A 24527-nucleotide genomic window follows, 5' to 3' on the forward strand; every position below is an offset into this window, starting at 1 on the left:
GCCACAAGATGGCGACAAATGTTATAAGGAGTCAAGCCAACCCCTCTCACTTGAAGTTAAGCTGCTACTAACTTCTACACTTAGGCTTCACTATCAGTAGACATTTCATGCACCCCATACCTTGTGCATCTCAAGTTCCATTTTGTACTGACATTAATATATACAATTTAAAACTGGTAAAAAAAATAGTAAACTCAAAATTCTACCATGTTCAGAATTGCCATGGCAACAGTAAAGCACACATTTCAAAGTTCCAAGTATCTTTATTAAGAGTTGATCAATAAAACATCTTTTAGCCAAAGCTCTCCATGTTACAGTTAAGGACTTGTTCCTGGCATTAACTCATTACGCAATCCTATGAGCATACTGTATATAATATTTTACAGGTAACATAGCGACATTATCATACTCTTTCAGCAGGACAGTGTTTTTATCAAAAGTGGCAATGCAAAGAGTGGTTGGTAATGCCCCCTACAAGACAGAATATTGTTTTATTACATCATACCCTACGTTCAATTCAAATACAGTAAGGCAATGGTATAGAGATGTTTTAATAGATTATGGTGTTGATTTATTTGCTCATTAGGATCATTTGCATATTTAAAAAAAAAATACGACCTGATACATTAAAAAAAAACATTGAAGTTGGCCAAACATATCATTAACAATAAGCCAAACTATGGTAGTGGTGTGTACAGAGTTCAGGCAGCACCTATATGATGCGGATGGCAATGAAGCAGAGGCCTAATTGAAAATGCTAGAAATCAATGCAAGGGGTTCCTTGGTGGCTTTGTTTGGGGAGGGGGGGGGGGGGGGGTAGGTAGGTTGAGGATGAGAGGGGGGTTAGGCGTCACTGGGGCCTGATTTTTGTCTTGTTCTTGCCCCCACGACCGTGGCCCTGCAACAGCAGAAACAAATGAAAAAAAATAAACCAAAAAAAAAAAAAAAAAGCACGTCACTCAAGCTTGAGGAGCTCCACATCGAAGATGAGGGTAGCGTTTGGAGGGATGACCCCGGGGTGACCTGTGGCGCCGTACGCCATGTCTGGAGTGCAGGTGATCTTCGCCCGCTGACCCAGGCTCATCTGGAGGGGGACGAAAGAACATGTTATGTATGTTATATTGTTATAATGTCATAGTGCTACAGGGCTATATGTTGTTCTTTAAATTGTTGTATGTTAATGTTACATTTTATATGTTTTATTGTCATAGTGTTATAGAGTTTTATGTTATTTTTTGGTATATGTTATATGTATGACGTCTACTGCGTAGATGAATGATGCTGGCCAAGTCGTAAGAATTTTGCTGTGCTGAAGCAATTTGGTACATGCAACAATAAACACACTTTGACTTTTTGACTAACATGTGTAAGAACATGTGCCTATCAAAAACTATAAGGAGATATGGCTTGGCCAGCTTCTCCACCATTGATTCTCTACACTGAGATTCTCAGCAACCTAATTATGACTTTTCTTCTGATCACTGATAATTAATAATAAGTATAATTACAAGGTGCACAGTTTGATAGCCTTGCCATTCATCTAGTTTACAAAAGGCCCATTCATTCTTAAATTCTCTCAGCTCAGACAAATTAAACAGGGTTAGAGAATACGAGATTAACAACTTGCATTGCATAAAGCTATGCAGAGCTTGAGGTATGAAAGACCCTCCCATCCACCTGGTTGATAAAAATTAAAGATGACCACCAGTGACAAAATGGCCCTTTCTACAAAAAGAAGCCAAACACACTGTGTTTGTTTTCCGGTTTGGGAGGAGAGAGACTAGAGATAAGTGTAAAAAAACAACGGAAAAAGCAGATAAACCTGCGCCACTCCTTCCTCCCAGCCCTTGATAACCTCCTGTCGGCCGATCTTGAACTTGAAGGGCTTGTTTCTGTCTCGAGAAGAGTCGAATTTCTTCCCATTCTGCAGCATACCTGTAAACACAGAAACAGACACGCCGCTGTTGTAAATGTGCCACCGACAGCAGAGACTTGTTTCAGAATGTGTATTGTGCGATTAGTATACACATTTTACAGATAGTTATTTGATGTTTTTTCTCATTCTTACATTTTTAATAACACTTGGCGGAGAAACGTATTATGTTCGACTCAGAGCACAGTGAATTATGTGTCATGACAGTTAAACTGTGTCAACATTATTCATTCATGGAGTAAGACTATGTTCTAAGAGTTTCTGGTTAGAGTTATGGCAGTCTCTCGCAAAACTAGCCTGTTACCTAAAGTTAACTCAAGACTAGCATAAATTGTTATAGTAACAAAAGACACTCAACTGCTTTTTGGAACAAACCCTGCCAACTACCAATAAAGCCCAAAACTTTGATACTAGCTGCACATTATAAGCGCTCAGTAGGAGATTTACAAATGCAACGCAGACTGGCCACCATATTCATTCAATATGGCCGCTACTGAGTGGTGCACAGTGACATTTCTATAATAAATGAATGAAAATGAACACATCATTTTTTTTCAGGCACTAGCCACTGCTCAAAACTCTTTAATTGAACATTGATTCTGGGTTTTTGTGTGTTAGATAACTGAGAGACAGGCACAGGAAAGTGTTCTTGCATCCTTCCACATGACTGACAAAGAAGAAGCTCCCCTGAAAAGATTACACACAAAAAAAAAATGTCTGATGACGTAGCTTCACATGCCCTCTGGCTACACTATTGGCTACTCTATTGTTCCACGTTTCCCATTTCCCACCAAAACGAGTGCAGGAAATTTGCTCACGAGTCCGACAGACCTTCAAAACATGAGGAAGCAGAAGGGACAGCACTAACAAGAGGTCCGGATAGACCCAGCAGCAAGGGCGAACAACGGTCCAGGCCTTTTTTTTTATAAGAATCAGTGGCTGCCTCTGAGCCTCTGTGATCCAAATGAACAAAAGGAATGTGAAACATGAAACATTGGCCTAATTCACCAGATCATTCTGGAGCTTTTAACTAGGTCACCTCTCGCCTCCATCAACACTACAGGGAGAAGAATCAGAGAGAGCGAGAGCGAGAGAGAGAGAGAGAGAGAGAGAGAGAGCGATAAAGAGAGAGAGAAGTGAGAGACAGAGCAAAAGAGAGAGAGCAAGAAAGAGAAATAGAGGGGGAAAACGCAAATGCGCACATGCAATGCTTACTCAAGCATGCTTGGCTCATGAGCTTTGAATAAGCAGGACTGCCACTTCGGCCACCAGAGGTTACAGGACCCTTCCTGCTCCCACTCTTGTGTCCTCAATCTGAGTCTGAGCAGTAACATTGCTCAAGTACACCACCATTTTGGTACCCACATACAATACAATAATGGCTTACTATAAGTTAGAATAGGATAGGATAGGATAGGATAGGATAAACTTTTATTAATCCCGCGCGGGAAATTAAATTGCCAAAGCAGCAGGGTAGTGGGAATAGTAATCAATTATCTATATACATTTTCATCAAAAAAAAAAATTATAAAAATTTGAATAAGAAATAAAATAAATAAATAGATAAAATAAATTGACAAAATAGCAAGTTAGGCTACATGCATTAACACCATGGGCAGCCAACGGTAAAATTCAGGTCACCAAATCCCAGGATAACATTCTGTGGTTCATGACAGAGGGGTCAGGGTCAGTGGCATATCAAAGGGCTTTTTAGCTTCATGTTAAGGGAAAGCCTACACATTTTGTGATGTTATTTTTAATGCAGGGCTCTTTTCATTTATTCTGACTGGAGGGTCACACACAGCATGCTGTCATCAAAGATGTTCAGCTTTAATGAATGATTTGAGGCTTCCAGATGCAACACCGCCTCTGGGAGTCTTTTAAAGACACAGCAGAGGTAACAGGGTGGAATCATTTACCATCAGGGCAGGGCATTCTGCCTCTTCCAGCGGGATTTTAGCTAATCATTTTAATGCCGGATTTAATACTAATACATGGATATATTTGTAACCACAGGATTGACCAGTTCATTCTATTTATTACAGGCTTACTGCTTGGCTACGTGGCAGCTAAGAACAGCTGGTAAAATGTGTTACATCAATCTTTCAAATCCAGAGTCCAGATTTGACATTATCCCTGAATTATCACAGTTTCAAATACCACAAAATCGCTTTATTTTCCAAATTTATAACCAGAGGTTGTAAGTCACTGTTGATATCCGTACCAAACTAAGCGTTATGATGTGACCCTAAGAAAAGGCAGGGCCTTTTGTTTTTAGAACGCTGATGTAAAGCGTTTTGGTAGCGTGCTCCAACATGACCACAAGCTGAGAGCACTGAAGGAGGAGTGGGTGATGACTCAATAACTGTACCCTGATTTTCTCACACTCTCTCCACCCCTATACTTAGAAAGCCACATGCTCCCAAGGAAGCACCCTCCCACTCATTTGAGCCCAGTGGGACACGGTCCAGCTTTAGGAGCCATTTGGTCATCCAGTGAAGTGATTACCATCTGCTAATTCTTTCTCTCTCTCTCTCTCTCTCTCTCTCTCTCTCTATTTCTCTCCATGCCTCTCTCTCTCAGACAGACGACAAAACATAAAATCGTCCTCAGACATTCTGTCCTAGAACAAGACCCTCTAAATCTTCCACATGTAGGCCAAGGCATGATTATGGTGTTATTAATATGCTCATGGTCCCGTCTACATTAGAAGAGACTTGCGCAGTGGGGTGCAGGGGTGGCTAGGGGGAGATAGGGGTGGTATCTTCCCCCTAGAGGTGAAAAAAGGCCTGGGATTAGTAACTGAGAGCATCAGAAAGTGGTATCGCACCACACACTACGGTGTGCCGACCCAGAGAGGATCATTAAAAAGACATTCCCAGACACAGGGTATCATAGCAGGTCTGGGTCCAGTTTTGGCACACTGCAGTCCAGACGAGTGCACTACGTGCCTATGCTCAACTCAGAGGCCCCTCTCGCCCTCCTCCACCCACTGCGCCCCTCTAAATGGGCCCAGTAAGACCTTGATTATGAAAGAAACCTAAATCGGACTTATCATACCAATGATATGATTTTAGCTACACTGCTTACCTGAAAGTAACGCACGTCGAATTTATGCGTGTGGTCTAGGGTTAGGACACAAAGAGGATCAACTGAAAACAGCTGCATAATGCTAAGGTGACCATATTGTGATGTTCAAAAAAGAGGAGGCACTGGGGACAGGGATCTGGCATGGCGTAGAGAGTGGCACTGGTTACTCCACTTCCCACCGTTTCACCAAATCCTCACCGGTTATTTCAGATGTTACTCTCTCTCTCTGTTGTTCCAAAGCTCTCTCCCTCCTTTTATTCTCTCGGTCTCTCTTGCTCATCTCGTTTCTCTCTCTCCTGTTGTTCTTTCCCCACACACTCTGTCTAAATTAGTTTGACATAAATAATTGAGGTGCTGTGCCTTCTTCCTAGCCATGCCCACCATATCTCTCCCCCACTGCCCTCCCAGACGAGCGCAACGGGGCGTCCACTCCGTGCCTGTGGGGAACGCGAGTCGAGCAGGCGACTATTTTAAACCTCCCGTTTACTGTCTGTCTTGCTGGCCTGCCAATCCTGCCGGCCCTCCGTGCACCTAGATGTAATCAGATCTCTTACCCATGGCCACCTCCCATAGACATGCTAGCACATTATGGTGCTTTAAAGAAGCCATTTGTGTGTGTGTGTGTGTGTGTGTGTGTGCTGTCTCTTTCTGCCTGTTTGGGTGACAAAATAGGTCAAAAGGTTGCGGCGGCGGTGGTGCAGGACACAAACAGCTGAGAAAATGGCTGACTGAGTGCTTGGGCAATTCAATGTGTTTGCAGTAAACGCATCAAGGGTTTTTAAACTGCGGGAACAGAAAGCACGTGGTGATCACAACAAAGCACAAGCGACTGACGCGGCCCCGCTGCGTTCCAAGCGTTGTTGTTTGGGCTGCTGGGTGGATAATGGAACAACTGTTTGATTTAACCCAAAGACATCAAGGCCTCTGTGTGCGGAGCATCTGGCGGTTAGTGCCCCATGCTCATGTTAATGTTCATGCTCGCACGTCTGCCCTCTAAAAATACATAGTCAGTCCGACAGCCACTCAATGCCATTCACACTATCAGCCCGTGTGCTAAATTTAACCTCACTCTGCTACAGTCCCTGGGTGCGTGCTGAATGGTTGACGGAGCCAATGGCAAACTAAACAGGAATGCTTTCTAGCTACCATTCCGCTTTTTACTTCCTCTTTATCTCTCTGTTCTTCCCCTCTTTCTTTTTTGTTCTCGTCTTTTTTCTGCACTCCACTCGGCCCTACTAACTAAGTGTCCCCTCAACCCCCCCTCATCCACAAATCGATCAGTACTTACACCACAGTGATGCAGAGCCACTCCTCATTGTGTCTTAACCTCGAGAGGAACATGGCTAAATTGCTACCCAACTGACAGCCTAAAGAGACACTTGAAGACACAATAATTACCGGCCAACCAAACATGAACATCCCTTTTGGGACCCAAAGTCCATAAAGACTGTGTTTTTAAAACAGCAAGATGCACGATATCAGTGTGATTAGATGTTGTCACTTATTTGAAATAAATAAGGACGGGGCGTAGTGTAGTGTTGTGTGTGTGTGTGGGTGGGTGGGGGTGAGGGTGCGGGGGTGACATCACCGGTGCGATGCCAAATCTCCAGTTGTTGGCCGTCTGAAAATGTGACACCGAGCTGTGCTCTGCCACCCACAATGCCGTCTGAGCGCTCTCTGCGACGGTCAGTGTCATCATTCACAAAAGGGTTTGGCCGTCAGAGAGAAGTGTCACCTATTATTAGTGTTGCCATTGTTATTTATAGAGCTGACAGACACGGAGGAAAACCAGAGGGTTCCTCCACACCACAAATAGGACTGGCGCGTAAGCGTACGTGCTGTCTGTTCATCGAGGGGTTAGGTTAGGCCGCGACCACTGGCCTTATCGTTATTATATTCTACACATCCAAGTGTAGTTCCGTTTAGCTTTAGTTTCAATTCCCAAAGGCAAAATTACCCTTGAAATGATTATAAAGCTCTTAGGGTCGTTACAAAATATGTTTAACAGACCTTTACAAAAACATTGTCTTTTAGTTTATGAAATACATGGTGCAGTCTGTGATTCTTATCCAACACACTTTTTTGGTCAAATTCAGCTAAATTCTCCTTATAGCCCCCGAGCTGTTCGTTCTTTGTGTGTGCTCACAAAATACATACGCAGTGTTCATACGCAGCCCTGGCTCTGTAAATGGGAAATAAACAATCCCAGCCAATCAACACCTTGCTTCAGGAGCATAGAACGGAGGGGTGTAATTGTATTGATGGCTAGGCTCTAATTTCAACAACCTTTAGCCAGAATCTAGACTCCACCTTTAACGCTCACAGCCGTGTTTTTACTATCAACAAAACACTGCTCACAGTAACTTCACCAGTAAGAATCACCTTTATCAATTCAAACAGTGCTTTTATTGTCTCTACATAGTCACAAAAGGAAAATGTGTTGCTATCAGAGATAGGAGACTTATATACAACAGGATGTGGCCTGAAGGTATTATCTCAGAAAGGGAACAACAGTCTCAGCGTCTTAAAGTGGAAAGATAAAAGCATCTGCCCAATTATGGCATGCTCTCCTCAGGCTCTGAACTGTGAGACAGTTTCACATTACACGAGACGAACAGACCTCAATCAGGATATGAGACGCCGCCCCGCTTCTTCATCATTACCCAGTAATGCATCCCCACACTGTATAATGCTGGCTGAGACTAAGAGTGCTCCTTCAAAGAGAGGATGCTTTTACTGTAAACCATGCACAGATCATTTCTGAAAACCCCTTTCGGCACTCAGTATTCAATACATGCAACATTGCCAGCCACCGTTACCAAAACGCAAATGCAGCACTGAGAGTCAAGCCAACATCACACAGAACAGGCAAATGATTATCTGCCCAACCAGACTGCATGCCTTTTTTCCCCCCTTTATCCTCCCGGAGAGCTCTGCATTGCTCAGGATTACGGCTAACGCTAACCATAAGTTCACACAGAGGGCCTCATTCTTTTATAAATGCTTAACGACAACAGCTGTGGACAGATCTGGAGTGCACACTGGGGAGGGCTCGAGCGCTAGCAGCTCAGCTAATCGGGTCAGCTCCACTGCAGACCTCAAAAGACCAGCTTCTGCACACCTTAATATAGTGCTGCGGAACTGAAACTGGGACTGTGGAATAGCATGGGAGTAGCACAGAAACAGCAACTGCCCTCAAGATGCCGGCAACTTTTCCTGAAGAGAGCCCTGTTCTGTTTTTGTGAGGTGCTGGTGGTGGGACTGAAGAACATTCTCACTGTTCCAAAGACAATGTAATAACTTTCTGTGCTGTAAAAGGGGAACACAAGCAATGCAAACTGTTCAGACCAGAGAGATCGGCAAGAGACAGTCATGTCTGAAGTCTCTGGCGCATGAGTCAAAATCTCATGCCTTACGACAAATTCTATAAAACTTTTAGTTGAAATAATTCAATTTCCATTATAAAAGCAGGTAATTATTATCTGTAGAACCGCATAAAGGTTGCATCTGGGTTACTTGCAGGGCAGAGGAAAAATTAGCCCAAAAAGTGACACATGTCCTCTCTGCCTGTTCATTTTCACGTCTGCCAGTCTCCACCTCTTCCTGCCAATTTGAGCATCATGTTGTCAACCAGACCCGAGTCCTCGTTCACCAACGTTCCTATAAAATCGACCTTGAATATGCCTTTGTGTTTCTTTCCTATTCAGGGGATTTTCAGCAGCTCTGAAAAGGGAAATGTATACGCATGTTCTCACTGCTTAACCACAGTTGAAGTGAGTCCAATCAGAGAATAACTCTGTGAAAAGACAAATGCATTTAAGACTCCTTAGCCACGATTACCCATTACAGGCTAGAGATACGGCCTACGTTTTAGTCTATTGGCTGAGTTTATCTATATTTTGGCACAAACACAAATGGTCGCAAAGCACAGCACGAGGAAGACTTCATCCATTCAGAGACTGACCACCCTCATGTCTGATGAAACCATCCCCATTATCTTCTGGTAGCACAAAAACAGGAAAACTTGGGGCACATTTACAGGGTTACTGTGCATTCCGTTGCTAATGCATCTTAGGAAGGGGGCATGGTCATGGCAAATTAGAGAAATGTAATTACACAAATTACAAACTCAAAACACATTCATAGAATGAAATGCAATCTCATTGCACAGATTAGCTTTCAGAACTGAGTCAGGCTATATTGATGGATTTGTCATGGCGACGTATTGTTTTCAGTGAAGAGGTAAACCACTATAAGAGCAATGTGATGAAGGTTCTGATTTTCAAGTGCCATGCCTTTCCTGCTGTTGGTAATCGACTGTAATGGCATTTCAATGGTGCATTCCAGGTAATTTCTCCTGTAACGATTGTATTTCATAAAAATGATCTGATACGCCATACACACCGGACCTTTCAGTACAATCTATCTGAGAAAGTCGTCAAATCTCTGTTCCCATACTGCATCTTACAGCAAACACAATCCAGTAGGACTTTTACTTGATTTTAAATGCAGTCAAATTCCACAATAAATGTGGGACACTGGCAAAATACCTTCCAAAGCAGTACATCTAGGTTACAACTGTTTGCCTGGTTTATTCAGCAAAAAATGTAAGTGCTTCTTTCTGTTGGTTTTTGAAAGGACACATTTTACAATCACACTATCCCTTGGAAATGTCTTTTGATTATTTCATAAGATCCTGCAACTCAACATGCCTTTACACAATACATATAAAAAATACAGGGAATAATTCTTACAGTAAATATCCAGGCATGGCAACAACAAACTAACTACCCCTCAAAACACTCAGTTAGGACTTTGTGACTGTCGACCTGTCAAGCGTCCATCCCTCTTGCGGGACACACTAGATGCCTCTCATAACACACTTGGCTGCAGGGGACATAACATAAAGGTAGGGGACTGAATTACATTTAACAAGCTCTTGCATCTGTGACCTTCCATCCTTCGGTTTCTCAGCAAAAGTGGTGAATAATGACCATGCCAGTTACACACGTCTACTGGAACATCTACATATTTTGATTTATTTGCAAAGATTCGGCCGATGCTTTCAAAGCCAATTTACAGTAGAGGGAAATGGTATATGACCTGCATTTATATAGCGCTATTCCACTCAGAGCACTCAAAGCGCTTTACACAGACATCTACTCATTCATACACAGATGGCAGGGGCTCTTATCTAAGTAGCGGAGCAGTTGGGGCTTCAGTGTTTTGCTCAAGGACACCTCGACACTTGGTGAGGAGGAGTCGGGATCGAACTAGCAACCTTCCGATTACTAAACGACACCTCGACCTCCTGAACCACTGATGGAGACAATTACCAAACACGGTTAATGACTTTAGAATATATGAATCAAGTGCCTAGTAATAATATGTACCTGGTATTCGTATGTTAACTGGAACATGGCTTTTCTGTGTTCCTGTGTATAGTTGTAACTTTGATTAACTGCCACCAATTATCGTTTTCTCGACCCTGGTAAGATACAAGAAGCTCAGTCGAGAACTTTACTTTGACTGTGATGTTAAACATTTATGGCGTCAGCATTAGATACATCTTAAGTATATCAACCTTGTGGGCTGTTTGTGAAATTGCTTCACTTTCATCCTTGTGCTGGGAGTCAGCCCGATTGCAATTGTTATTGAATAAATATACTGATCTACAACTCCGGAGTCCTGAGTTATCCTAACTTAAGAGTGAATTTTCACCTAACAATCACTGTCGCCCCCCCGTACTGTACTTTTAAACACTATATGTGTTCCCTGGGAATCAACCCCATTGACCATGGTCTTTTTTCCCACCTTGCACAACCAGTTGAGCCATCGAAGTTGTGTAGCCAGCCTCACAGAGGAGCAAGTTACAGGAATGGGACTGTCATCATTGCACAAAGGTGCAGCTCTATGATGATGAGTTTTAAATAACTGAAGCGATTATGTTCATAAGTTTAGAATATTTGGCAGACACTTGTGTCCAAAACAACTTATAAAACATTAAATAAAAAAAATAGGCACAACCCCTCAAATCCACTGGCAGTGAGGAGGGCGGGGTGGAGTGGGGAGAATAATACACTGAGACGGAATTCTGGTATCCACATCCTGTTTCCTGTCTCCCTCAGCTCTCTGGGAGACACTGAGGCTCCATGATACGAGACGTCCACATGAGCAAGGGAAAAAAAACCTCTCTTGTGTACCTTTCACAAAAGAATCAAGACGGCTCTTAGAATTTCTCTGGTTTTAGCATACCTATGTAATGGACAACACATGTCTGCCCCTTCTTTGGAAAGGTCCTTCCTGCAAACAAAGACAGAAAAGAAAGACCACAGAAATATTATAGGTCTGGTATGACCAAATGCAAATTCAGAGCTGGCTAGAAACTTCAGTATAAAGCTGTTGGTTTAGCATGTCCCTAGGGTAATCGTTCATAGGTTCACCATGGCAACATGACTGGTGCAACTGTAACATGCAGGTCTAACGGTAGCTCTGGCACACAGGAATTGCAGCGATGCTTTGCAAATCTTGGTAAGTCAGCAAGGCTCTTTGAAATGGTTGTCAAGAGGTTGGCAATTTAAAGTGTTGAACCTGCAAAGCAGCTCACCCTGCTGAGTACACTTTAAATATGGTGTCTCCTCTCTCCCGCTATCTGACACACTCTCTCTCCATCTCTCTCTCTCACTGAGTGAGTGAGAAAGTGCCCTGCTGCTCTTTCAATCATCTGGTCTGCGCACATCTAAAGGAATGTATGTTACACTATACAGAGGAGGGGGTGGGATAGTGTAACACTCAAGACTCTGCAAGTTCATTAAGGAGACAGAGTCATAACATGTTAATTATTTATTCTGGCCTTAGCAGTGCACATCGCATGAATTAAGAGACTGCTTGTTTTGAATGGTGAAGCTGTACAATCAGTCACAATTTAGACACGGTATGTAAGACTTAAAATGTCACTGCAATTCCAGCTGGTGAATGCACTTGCGCTTATATGACATAGAATGGAGTTGCTTGTCCTGCACTTAATTAATGTTAAATTAATCATCTTGGTCAGCGTTCTGGGTCACACATTTGTTGCCAGGTCCATAATGTTAAAATATTAAGATTATACACACCATGTATTTGTAACAAGTTAATAACGGTTTTATAACCGTCCCTACTCATCTGCCATATTTGCTTATTGTTATCTGTCGCTATATAGCTTATAGTTTAACTATAGCTAACAGTGATGAATTAAACAGCCTATGTGTGCATGCTTGTAGCCAACGTTATCGAAACCAGAGATCCTATAGGACTCTGTCATAACAATGTAGTGCTGCGGTTACACATGGAGAACTGGGACGATCTTGTTAATTCACAACGTTAGCGTTTGTTTCAATGTCTGGTTTGGCTGGCAAGTTAGCTAATAGAAAGGCAGACATAAACAATAATCTGAGAAATAATAAAACCCTCAACCCAACGTGGCTTAATGCTAGCCGTTTTGCTAGCTTGCTGGCTGGGTTCCGACTAGCCAAAAAGTATGCAGACAGGCAGCTATCGATTTTGACCATAGAAATTATGGCTAGCTTGCAGTAAAATTGTACCCAATAGCGGTCTCCCCACGTGAAATCAATCAAGCTTCAGGAAATTGCAGCGACAAAAGCAGCTTCGCGCAGCAACTTACCATCTCCTGGAGATATTGTTTCAACTTCCACACCCATTATGGTAAAGCGTTGGTTCCTTGACCATAAAATACAGTAGGCTAGCTCCCACGCTAGTGATTTGGCCGGGGACCCCAGCTACAGTGATACCGAACACCCCGCCCACACAGCTCTGTTTAAATCACCCACTGACCAAACAGAAGGGGCCAACTACAGTTGACATTTGGAAACAAACCCTCCCTCCTATGGCTATATCCCTTCAGAATGGACTTGCAGAACAGTAGTGTTCAAACTAGATAGGGGATCAGGTTCCAAACAGGTTCCCAATTTGTTAACACATGATATAATAGTAGTGGGTTCTGTTGATACTAAGGCACACAACTACAAACATACAAAAAAAAAATACATTATGGTTTTATGCTATGCTTACGAACTCACCAAACGCAAAACAAATCTTCTGTTTATGTGTAGAACCCATAGAACCAAGTTCCTCCAATGGGTGTTTGTGTAAAGTTTTAAAACTTTAAGTTTGTACTTCTTTCTGAACATGTACTGTGGCGTAATGTGTTGAATGTTTATAAAAAATGCCCATGGTTATTTACCGACTCGAGCAACTAAAACATGGCTAGTGTACCATTACAAAACTGAAGACCTGCATTCCACTAATATTTCTGCGACCCCAGCCCATCATTTTCGTATTCCTGGATTCCTGGATAGACAATATCTTCAACAATAGTTTGCAAGCAAAACTATCCACCAAACTTCAAGATATCAGTCAGATGGCAAACGGAGTAGTACTGAACCTAACAAGACATGAAACTGTTTAAACCCCCCAAATGTTTACTGAGCTCTTACCACCTATGCGCCACCACGTGGTCATTATTTTTGCATCACGGGGAAGAGATGAACAACAATCCCCACAATGCACTTCAATATTTACGTGTACGGTTCCTGCCCGTCGCTGGGAAACGTGAATGACTGAAAGGCACATGCGTTTTAGGGAAGTCAAATCGAACATAAAAATAGACACGTTTATACGTGGAATATGGAAATGTCATCAGACTTCAGTTTATTAAAATCTTGACCGTGTTTTTGTGGAACTAACTTTTTTTTTCTTACGGTAACAACGAGGACTGTCGTTAGCGTAACATTACCGGTCAGTTAAACTTTGTGGTTGCACGATGCTTACTTGCATCTTGACTAACTCGTAATGTGAATGTAGCTACCAGTAAACTATACTTTCTTTTCCGATTCTGACACTTTCTTAGTTCGTGGCTAGACCAGTTTGGGTATGGCTTTTACCCAAGGCAAACAGAGAAAGTAGCCCATCATGTATTTTCTAGCTAACTAGCTAGCTATCATAGTAAGCTAACGTTGGCATAGATAGCTTCCCTAATTCTGTGGTTGTGACAGGTGATGTAAGTGAATGAACTTGCTAGTTGACAAATACAATTAGGTCAGCCGTGTTAGGAGGACTATGCAATTACTTCCTGAATGTTTACAATTAGCTCATACCAAATTCTAGTTTAAGGGTAGTTAACATTAGGCAGTAACTCTGGTAGCGTGCACTGAAGTTCGCCTTTAGTTTTTCCATTCTGACAGTGTTTGAGGACTAACTTCTACATATAGCCTGTGAGGCGAAGTATGTGTAGGGTCATGTCATCCTAATCTGCTCAGAACTGAGTGCAGCCTCCTTTACACCGATGGGATTAGCCATCCCATGTCTCCAATGACGAGGAACAGGCTTTGCCTATTATTAGTATGAGGTGGAAATCCTTTTGCTGCGCAGGTAGCAGAGCAGTTAGGCTGAGAGAAAGTCATAGGCCAGTTTTAAACATAATTATGAATGTTACTGTCATTTTTTTCAGTCTCTCTTGATTTGTTTAAATTGGTACAATGAGTATGGAGCTTGGGAAAGCAAAACTCCTGAGGGCTGGGATAAACACCCTGCATCAAGCAATCCACCCTGTGCACGGCATAGCTTGGACTGACGGGAAACAGGTCTGCCTCACTTCTTTCTACTTTGTCAACGGGGAGCCGAAGTTTGGCGACACCAATGTCATTGGCCAGTTTGAGCACGTCTTCGGGCTCTTCTGGGGCCCGCTGTGCTGCTCCGAGTCTCCAGCCTTGCTCGCCGTGCAGCACAAGAAGCACATCACCGTGTGGCAGCTACAGTTGAGTGCCCTGGAGCAGAATAAACTCCTGTGTACGCAGACCTGTGAGATGAGTGAGCCATTCCCTTTGCTGCCGCAGGGCTGCGTGTGGCACCCCAAGCTGGACATTTTGGCCGTCTTGACCAAGCGGGACACATCGGTCCTCTTCTCCGTGCGGATTGACAACCGCAGGGTGAAGGCGGACATTAAAGGCAGTGGGCTCATTCATTGCGCCTGTTGGACTAAGGACGGGACCAGGTTAGTGGTAGCCATTGGCTCTTCCTTGCATTCGTACATCTGGAACGACATTCAGAAGAGCTTGGTAGCATGCTCTTTCTGCCCCATCTTTGATGTGGGGGGCTACATTTGTGCCATTGAGTCCACAGATGATGCCCAGGTTGCTGTTGCCACAGAACTGCCTCTGGACAGGATATGTGGCCTGAACGCAGGTATGTCTTTCGAAATGCCTTCAGACTCAGACCAGTTGCCTTCACACTCCCCCATGGTGATGTTTGAGGATGACAACTTGGACCCAAGGAGGAAGTCTTTCGACTCGGACAGATCCCTGTCTTTTGGCCACAACTCGCATTCATCCAGTGGACCCATGGATCTGACCCACATATTGGCCAAGCACAGAAAATCCGACCCCAGCCCCCTTATCCATTTGAGGAGGCGAGACACTTTGACAGGATCGGGGCAAGACTCGTCACATTTGATTCTGGTGACGTACGAGCGCAAAGTTACCACCACCCGCAAAGTCAGCATCCCTGGCATCCTGGTGCCGGACATCATAGCCTTTGACCCTCGGAGCGATACGGTGGCCGTGGCCTCCAACACCTGCAGCATGATCCTGGTGTACTGCGTCACAGCCTCGGGCATGCCCAACGTGCAGCAGATCCAGCTGCCGCAGAACGAGAGGCCAAAGGGCGTGTGTTTCCTTAGCAACAAGCTGCTCATGCTCATGGTGGGCCGTCAGAAGTCCAACGACCCGGCCTTCCTGCCTTCCTCCAACACGGACAAGTACATCCTCCGGCTCACTGCCAAGGAGCTGCTGTTCGACGACGACACAATCCCACCCTCACCGCAGCACCGGGCATCCCCCGTGAACTTTCCAGGGATTAGGCGCCACTCGGAGCACTACTCTAAAGACGGCAGGCTCAGCGCGAGGGAGCTCATTCTCCCAGGTGGCGGCGTAATCCCCTGTCCCGGCGGCAGCAGACAGAAGCTGGTGGAGGAGATCGACAGCCCCGGTGCCAGCTCGATAGACTTCTCGGACCGCCCCGGCTCCAGCGCCTCGTCCGTCACGGTCGACGCGTTTGAGATGGACCAGATGAGTCGCATGGCGACTCTGCCCGTCGGCGGCCCAACGAGTCGAGAGTCCAGCCGGCCCGGCTCACCCCGCTTCGATCTCTCTGAGAAGTTCCTGTCAGAACCTGCGCCAGCAAAGAACAACTGCTCTTCCAAAGACAAATCTTCGGAGCAGCTCTCGCAGGGCATGGAGAAGATTTTTGCCAGATTCGCTGAAGTGCAGCAGTCCTTGACGGAGATCCGGGACTACGCACAGAATGGGAGGAAAGCCGTAGTGAACTATCCTTCGTGTGCACAACCACCTTATATCAACCTTACATTTCAGGTATGTTAACATTGCTTTATTTATCATCAGTTATGACTTTATTGGTTGGATGAAATCAGAATGAATATTACATTGCTTTTTTAAATCTAAAAGTGTAACGATGATTGTGCATTGAGAATTGGTTTTTGGTTGGATGTGTAAACAATTAATGACATGGATCCATTAGATATCCGTCATATCCATCAGATGTCGAGAATACTCCTAAAGAGGATTCGATATATATCTCAGTCGGTTGCAACGTTTGCCTCGAGACTTTCTCTGTTTATTGCTCGTAAACCGCCCTCCGAGTAGTTTGCTTGCTGAGCGTCAGCTGTGGGTGGAGGGGAAATCTCCTTTGTGAACACACGCCGCCCTTGACGTACTTAAAGGACAGTGTCAGCAGGTGTCAGATTGGGCCGACCCTGCTGCCCTTGGTCAGGCTTCCTTCAAGGTGAGGGTGACAAGGGTGAGGCGTAATCCTGTGTCTCAGTATATTACTTTAGTTACTACCCCAGTAGTAGAGCTAGTAGGCTAGTCAGTATTACTGACTGGGACCCTCACATCTGGAGATAATGACCAGTATTGGACAAACTACTGATTGTAAATATGGATTAATGTTTAATTTTTTAATATAACATTTTTTAAAACACTCTCTGACAAGAGTATGAACCACTGATTCATGATTATGAATCCATGATCAATTCAAGTCAGTTCAATTCAGTTTGATTTGTGTAGCGATATATAGCTTCTAGAACACAGATTCTGAATCTTACAGAGCAACTGTGGCCAGGAGAGACTCCCTTTGAACGGAGAGAAACCTTGAGCAGAACCCAACTCACAAGGGGGGATCCATCAGCCTGACCGAGGCAGGCCCGGTAAAGGGATAAAGTGTGAAGGGGGTGTGGAGAATAGGAATAGAGGAGATAATATTCACAGTGTAGGAGGGAAGTCTATTGGACATGCTCTTTTAGTTTGAGTCCCCATTCACCCCTCTCCTCCTCCTCCTCCTCCTCCTCCTGCTCCTCCTCCTCCTCCTCCTCCTCTTCATCCTCCTGTACAGAGGCAGCTATCGGAGAACGTGTTCATAGACGAGAGGAGGCCTGTGCTGCTGTGTGATGGGAAGCTGTGCTTGAAGATGCTCCAGGAACTCTTCAGTCTCACTGTGGTGGAGATGCTGCACGGTGAGTTACTGCACTTGGAAAAGGAGTGACTGCAGATTCACTCTGACTCATTTGCTCATTTTTCTGTTCTGGTATTTTCTTTGGTGGGCTACAGAAGGATGCACTTTTCATTGTATTGATTATCTGTATTGTATTGCATTGCATTGTATTGATAAGTATTGACTGTCTCTTTTTATGCTTCTGTGTGTGTTTTTGAGACCCACAAAAGAAAACAAAACACACGCACACACACAAATCAGATCTAGGGTGGCCCAATCGATTTTGCCATCACCTACTCAGACAGACTTCAAAATGAACAATCTATTACTCCCAATCAAAAAGAGCTTGACTGATCTCAAATTAATCTTTCACATAATTCAATACAACCGCACTTCATTGCTTAAAAATGGAAAGCACAGTATGTTTGTTTTCTTTAGGTAGATGACTTGGTGCTGCTAACTTAATGAAGTCTAGTGCACGTTATGACCAGCCATTCATTGGCTATGACCGTAAATCACTGTTTAGATGTTGAGCTTTTCATTAGCGTAATGCAAACAGAGCTCAGGAAAGCTACGGTTCAGATGTCCATTACCCAGAAAGCCCACTGTGTCAATGTGTTCACTTAAAAGCTTATATTCTAAACTCATTTGCCCCTAATGGATAAATTGGATATTTGAGGTTGTTGTCTCCTCACATCAGTAAAGATATTCAGTGGCCACAATCTCTTTTTTTGAGCTCTGAAACATCAAATGTGGCTATTTGACCTTCATACTTCCTCTGGTAAGTGAAGTAGGGGGGGGGGGGGGGGGGTGTTTGTACCTGTCTGGAATTCACAGCATTGTGTGGGAACGAGTTGTGTGCTTCAGTTTAGGGCAAAAATAGGAGATGAGTAAAGATGTTGATTGGATTTGAGGATTTAAAGGGAAGCGGCTTACTGCTTCGCTCTCGTGCGTTGCTGTGGCCCATGCGAGAACAAGGGCTAATTGCACACAATGAGTCTCATTAACTTACTCTGTACAAATGATTGATGGACAGGCCAAAAATGATCATCAGATTTTTAGAAATATACACAGTTTTAAACGAGTGTGTATGAATCAGGAAGCACATGTATTAAGTTGTCAGTTAGCATAAGACATGCCCTTGATATCACTTCATTGATTGGTTTTGCAGGGCCAGGAGTGTCCCATTGAGATGAGAGTGAAGGCTACACGTTGAATGTACGGTATATAATCATAGCGAAAGCTGATGCCAACAATCTTGGCTTTCCCTTTCACAAAATGACTACATGACAAAAGCACCGCTCATCGGTGCCATTTTCTGTTTGAATGAGCCGTGCTGTTCCGACCCCAACTCTCTTGTGGCTTTTACGACTTTAAACCCATTAAACGTCCCAGTTGCTGCTTCTAACCTGGGAACCATATTCCCCCATGGCTGTCCTCAGTCACCTATGGGGGGGCTGTCCGTGGCCATTGAGTCACATTTCACTCTACTCTCCATTCACTCCCACCAGCCGTTAGACCAGAATCTTCACGAGTCCCTTCTCTCCTTTCAGTTCCCAAGTGCTACTAGCAATGTGTTTAACGGGCTGCCTGACTAGGGCTTGAAATCACCAGGTATCTCGCTCCAATTGGATCAAGATTCTTGGGTCACAATTGTGATTCTGGGATGAATTGTGCTTCTGGGTTGAATTGTGATTCTGAAATTGATTGCAATTTTGCTGTCATGTTGTTGTCTTTTCAGCTAGTTATGTATTTATTTATATTTAAAATGATAATTTTTTTTGATTTAATGATTTAAATGAAGTAAGTCCTTTTGATTAATATGAGCGTTACATTTACCTGCACTGATGTGACCAAGAAACTGAAATGGTATAACCTATATATTTAGTGACTCAACATGTAAACAAAGAGATCAGTTAATTGCTTCTGGAGGTACATTTTTCTTACAAGATAATAAAGTACGATTATTCACCAAATCGTTTATTTCAGGCACCTTTAATCTGAGCGTTTGTGTGGTTTTCTTTCAGGTCCTCTGTGGATAGTCCTTGTTGCCGACGCAGAGGGCTTCGTACCACTGACGTTCAAGCATGGCGAGCAGCTCACCATCAGGAATGGGAAGAGGAAGTTCCCTTTGAAAGGACACGGAGGCATGGAGGACTCGTGCTCAGAGAGACAGCTGGCCGGCTGTGGGGAAGACTGAGAAGCCAACAAACCAAACAGACACACACACACACACACACAAGAGTCCGTTCCCCTTAGAACTTCTGTTTATGACCGAAGGTTCCCACCTCTAAGTTCTAATCAGAATGGTAGGAAGTGTGGGAAGCACTTGGAAGACCTGCTCCTCATAACATATCAAAAGTTTATTTTCTTACACTCGAAATAAAAAAATATTTTTTGAAGGTTATGTCATTGAACAATTACATACGATTGTTTTTACTACAGAGCTGTGATAGCGTTTGGCTGTACATTCAAGTCAATATTAGTTGTTTGTTCATTCGTTTGTTTTAAACATTGAATGAGCGTACTGGAGTGCCTGGTCATAGCCTATTGGCCAGTAGGGTACAGTACACCTTATGTTTTATCCGTTCAGGATAAACCTTTCATGTTACATGATTCTTCAGGAATAATAAATTATATTTGTATCAACCACAAATGAAGTTCTTATTTGATCCCAACTACTTACACACCGCTGAAAACAAATATTGTGATTTATCAGAGTATCGCTATTCCGCATATGCATTATAATATATTATTTCATTATGTAAGTCAGAATATGAAGCAGAATACAGGTTCCCAACCCCCACACCCATCCTCAGTGTTCTCCAAGAGATCACATGATTGACAGGCAGTTTATTGATATACCAGAATTGATAGACGTGAGGACTTTGCCATGTATAACAAGAAGTAGCTGAATCTTCATAATTATTGGTTATATCTTTAATCCAAGATCATAATACAATCCTTGTGTAATAATAACAACCCACCTTACAAGTTCTTGTGAAAATACAGAAACAAACTTAAAAGTTTACACAAAAACATGATCTATTAGTAGTATTTCTGTTCCACAGTGTAATATACACTAACACAGCCCATCCCAGCTGAAGACTGGAATGTAAAAAATATGTTTTCAGTTCAGTAGCTAATATGCTGCACATGTATTCTCTTAGGGACCTGGGATGGATGCCCAATTACCTTCCTAGAGGGCTTGCTTTTCCAAGAACTGAAACTTCAGAAGGCAAAACACCTGTAGCAAAGGTCAACGCAAGGTCACCAACTTGAGTGTCCCCAAGGATTGTTCTCAAGTTTTGCTGTCATTTCCAGCAAGAGTTTAAAAGTTATTTAAATGTTGAAGTATGATGTTACATGGTTATACATTGGGGATTATAGGAGTCAACATTCCTGGCCTTATAGTAGCCCTACACAGGCTGCAGCCTGAGGTTCTCCAGGGCCAGCTTGTTCCGAAGTCGTACGTCCTCACTGATTGGGTACAGGAGAAGAATCATCAGTCCAGTCACAATGAAAGCCACAGGGGCTGCACCAATCAGAAGCTTCAGTGTGTACGCCACTGGAGGGGGTTGCCGGCATGCTCCTGTGTCATATCCAGCAAACCTGTCATCATGGGGACAAAACATTTGGTCAAACGTGAGCAAAACAGTCAGAATCACCTTCATCATTTTTTAAGGGAACACATTAACAATGTGCCAGAGACAGGCAATGTTTTGGTCTTAATGCAAAATACAAATGAATGTGTCGTAGTGTATTACCATTAGATATGGATAAACTTGGAGTATCAACACAGGGCATGATTTTTTTTGTACAATTGTATTTGTTAATGCAAAGTTAACGCAGAGTTCAGAAGGGGTAAAAATCACTCGACTCACTCCAAACAAAGTGTTGAGACTCCGAGTGAGATTCCGGCAGCAAACTTGGTGAAGAACACGTAGAAGGAGTAGAAGATGGCCTCGTGTCCCTTGGAGAAAGGGTTCGCCAGCCTGAAGTCATCCACCACATCAGGAAGCATTGACCTGGACCACCGCAAAAACACCACAGACAAGAAATCCCCTGTCATCACTTTACAGCTCTAGCCATGGCAACAGTGAACACAGTCCAGAAAGCGCTATCAAACACTCGTTGCAACAGTAACGTGTATTAAATCAAGTAATTTGCTTAATGTATATAGCCAGCCCCCACTACACCAAGGAGAGCCCCCTTCCTTCCCAAAATAAATACCCCACATCCTTTTATCCCTGTCATTTGTGAGGTAGGGGAGTTATTAGTGCCGTGGTTGAGGAGCACAGACAGAGGCATTACGGCAGATAAACACCGCGATGGAGCTCCCTGCAGAGTTCTATGCAGCTTTTCCCCTTCATGGGCATGACATCACTAGCACGAGCGGCGCAAAACTGAGTGGGGCGGCGATGCTAATGACAATGTTGCTATAGCCATTACATGCATGACTGCCAGCATGGCCGTAACCAGGAGGAAGCTACCTATACAGACATGATTCAAATTACAGTTTCCCCCTAACTTGGCCTTTGAAACTTTAAACTTTAATGTTTTTGTGGAAGGGGTTGAAGGGGAGTGGGGGGGGAGGGGGTGGGGTGGGGATTGGGCAGCATGTGGTCTTTTTGGGCAGGTGTTTGGCGGTTACCATGGCAACAGCAGCGAGGCGGCGACACTGAGGCCAGACGAGACGGCCACCACATAAGCCACGACCAGGTTTGGGATGAATACCAGCATGACGGTGAAGGGCATGATCCACTGTAAAAGAAAGACAACTATACATGAGGATATGTTGAGTGATTATATGTCTGTCAACTGTGATTTAGGGCCTTGGATGAACATATAAATCTCTCCAAGTGAAATGTCCCTCAGAGAAGTGGATGTAATACCAGCATTGTCCACAGCAGGGCGACACTGCCTAAGCAATGTCGTTTTACTGCAATGATGCAAAGTGGTTTTGGGACCTATCAGGGGTCCGCAGTTTAAGAGACCCAAAGCCAACACATAACCAAGAATACAAAATATGAAACCTTACTTAATATGAAATTAACTGGAATTGAGCTATACATATTATTTAAAAATAGAAAAATCCTTTTTAAAATCCTTTTTTTTTATTTTTATAATACGGCAAAATAGAAACAGTGTGTCCTATTCCCCATTAAATCTACATATTTTAACCAGGCCCTTCATTTTTATGTCACAACTGTGTAAACACTGCACCTGTCAGTTATTGTTTAACAGTGTCTCTGTCCCAGACAGACATGTGACGACGTGTTAAATGTTGCATGTTTTTGCTGTCATCAATCTCAGTTCCCATGTCCACATGAAGCTGGGCTGGGACAAGCTGCTGGGTTCCCCACAGTCAACACCGCCAGAAGAACTAAAAAGCCATTCGCCGTGCTTACCGTGATGCCACAGAAAGCTGCCATCTTCTTGCCAAACCTCTCAAGGAACCACTGCCAAAACGGGATGCTCACCACAGCTGAGATCTAGAGGAGGCAAAGCAACGGAGATCTTTTTAGGGATAAATTGCGATTGAGATTTGTTAAGTTCCTGTTTGCTCTGTTCATCCCCTCAACACCTTGAGAGCTGTGTTCGGTAGTGTAACATAAGATGGAGTCCACTGCCTCTTTCTTCCATCAACCCCTGGCTTCATGAGGTCAATGTCCAGTAATAGCAGATCAATACACTCGACCAGGCCATGACGTTAAGTAGTAGGCTAGCTGAGCACGTTTGTAGAGAACTGTTTCTTTAGATAGACCAGACAGGCGGCAGGACTCTTTGTCCTGATATTTTGGAATGTATACGGTATCTGTATATAGGGTTTTGAGAATTAATTCTGTGCACCACAACTCATCAACTGACTAAAACAATTGTATTGATCTCCACTTTTTCAACCCTATTCAAATGTATTAACCATATTCAGAGTGTTTTTCATTGTCACCAACATTACTGCTATAGTCATCACATTGGTGCAGTCAGTGAAAGGTAACATACCTATGTATAAATATGGCTTTGTGTCCATAGAGTGATATATACGTATATATATATTATATTATATATATATGTTTTATTATATTCTCACCAGAATGGTCAGAACAATGTTCTGGAAGTGATCTCGCAGGTCCACAGCGTAAGTGCAGAAGAGGACAAAATTACTCTGCACCAGCTGAAAAAAATAAACACAGGATCAGAAACTCACACCCAAATGAACCCGTGTTAATGCTATTCTGTCACAGTGAGAAACTCACACACAAATGAACATGTGTTAATGAAATCCTGTCATCGTGAGAACTTCAGAGTAATAACAATCCCTTTGAGGTGTCAGGATAAATGTCAGTTGCAAACTAGACAGTCTTTTGTGGGCTGGAACAAAGCTTCTGGGTTTGAGAAAAAGCTACTCTCAAGCACACTCAAAAAAAAACAATGTGTCTGCCGCTTATCAACTATAGCTATTCTGGATCTCAGCATAGAGAGAGAGAGAGAGAGAGAGAGAGAGAGAGAGAGAGAGAGAGAGAGACTGAGAGACACTGAAAGAGCGTGAGAGAGAGAGAGAGATAGACACTGGAGGAGCTAGAGAGAGGCTGAGAGACACTAAAAGAGAGCAAGTGAGAGTGAGAGGGAGGCTGAGAGACACTGAAAGAGAGAGAGAGAGTGAGTGAGAGGAGGCTGAGAGACACTGAAAGAGAGAGAGAGAGTGAGTGAGAGGAGGCTGAGAGACACTGAAAGAGAGAGAGAGAGTGAGTGAGAGGAGGCTGAGAGACACTGAAAGAGAGAGAGAGAGTGAGTGAGAGGGAGGCTGAGAGACACTGAAAGAGAGAGAGAGAGTGAGTGAGAGGAGGCTGAGAGACACTGAAAGAGAGAGAGAGAGTGAGTGAGAGGGAGGCTGAGAGGACCTGAAAGAGAGAGAGAGAGTGAGTGAGAGGAGGCTGAG

At 43.6% G+C, this 24527-nt stretch overlaps 3 protein-coding genes across 3 annotated transcripts in view; 1 reads left to right on the forward strand and 2 right to left on the reverse strand.

Annotated features, from left to right (window-relative positions):
- Positions 1-243: 243 nt before the first annotated feature.
- Positions 244-12822, reverse strand: fkbp1b (FKBP prolyl isomerase 1B). Its single transcript, XM_080860720.1, has 4 exons — positions 12687-12822; positions 11279-11326; positions 1823-1935; positions 244-1084 (listed from the first exon to the last, which is right to left on the reverse strand). The coding sequence occupies exons 1-4, from the start codon at positions 12721-12723 to the stop codon at positions 956-958; spliced, it is 327 nt and encodes a 108-aa protein (XP_080716846.1). The 5' UTR covers positions 12724-12822; the 3' UTR covers positions 244-955.
- Positions 12823-14559: 1737 nt separating this feature from the next.
- Positions 14560-19903, forward strand: wdcp (WD repeat and coiled coil containing; the record flags this gene model as incomplete). The annotated part of the gene is made up of 3 exons (XM_080832477.1): positions 14560-16449; positions 17489-17609; positions 19615-19903. The coding sequence occupies 3 exons, from the start codon at positions 14560-14562 to the stop codon at positions 19785-19787; spliced, it is 2184 nt and encodes a 727-aa protein (XP_080688603.1). The 3' UTR covers positions 19788-19903.
- Positions 19904-21006: 1103 nt separating this feature from the next.
- mfsd2b (MFSD2 lysolipid transporter B, sphingolipid) overlaps positions 21007-24527 on the reverse strand; it is a gene marked incomplete at both ends in the record, with an annotated part of 21528 nt that continues 18007 nt past the window's right edge. Inside the window, 5 exons of the mRNA XM_080833725.1 lie at positions 21007-21199; positions 21472-21615; positions 22242-22351; positions 22999-23082; positions 23679-23762. Coding sequence (XP_080689851.1) covers positions 21007-21199; positions 21472-21615; positions 22242-22351; positions 22999-23082; positions 23679-23762 — 615 coding nt within the window. The remainder of the gene's footprint in view (positions 21200-21471; positions 21616-22241; positions 22352-22998; positions 23083-23678; positions 23763-24527) is intronic.

The sequence above is a fragment of the Sprattus sprattus genome, assembly GCF_963457725.1.
Source record: "Sprattus sprattus genome assembly, chromosome: 2".
In the NCBI taxonomy this organism is placed as follows: domain Eukaryota; kingdom Metazoa; phylum Chordata; class Actinopteri; order Clupeiformes; family Clupeidae; genus Sprattus; species Sprattus sprattus.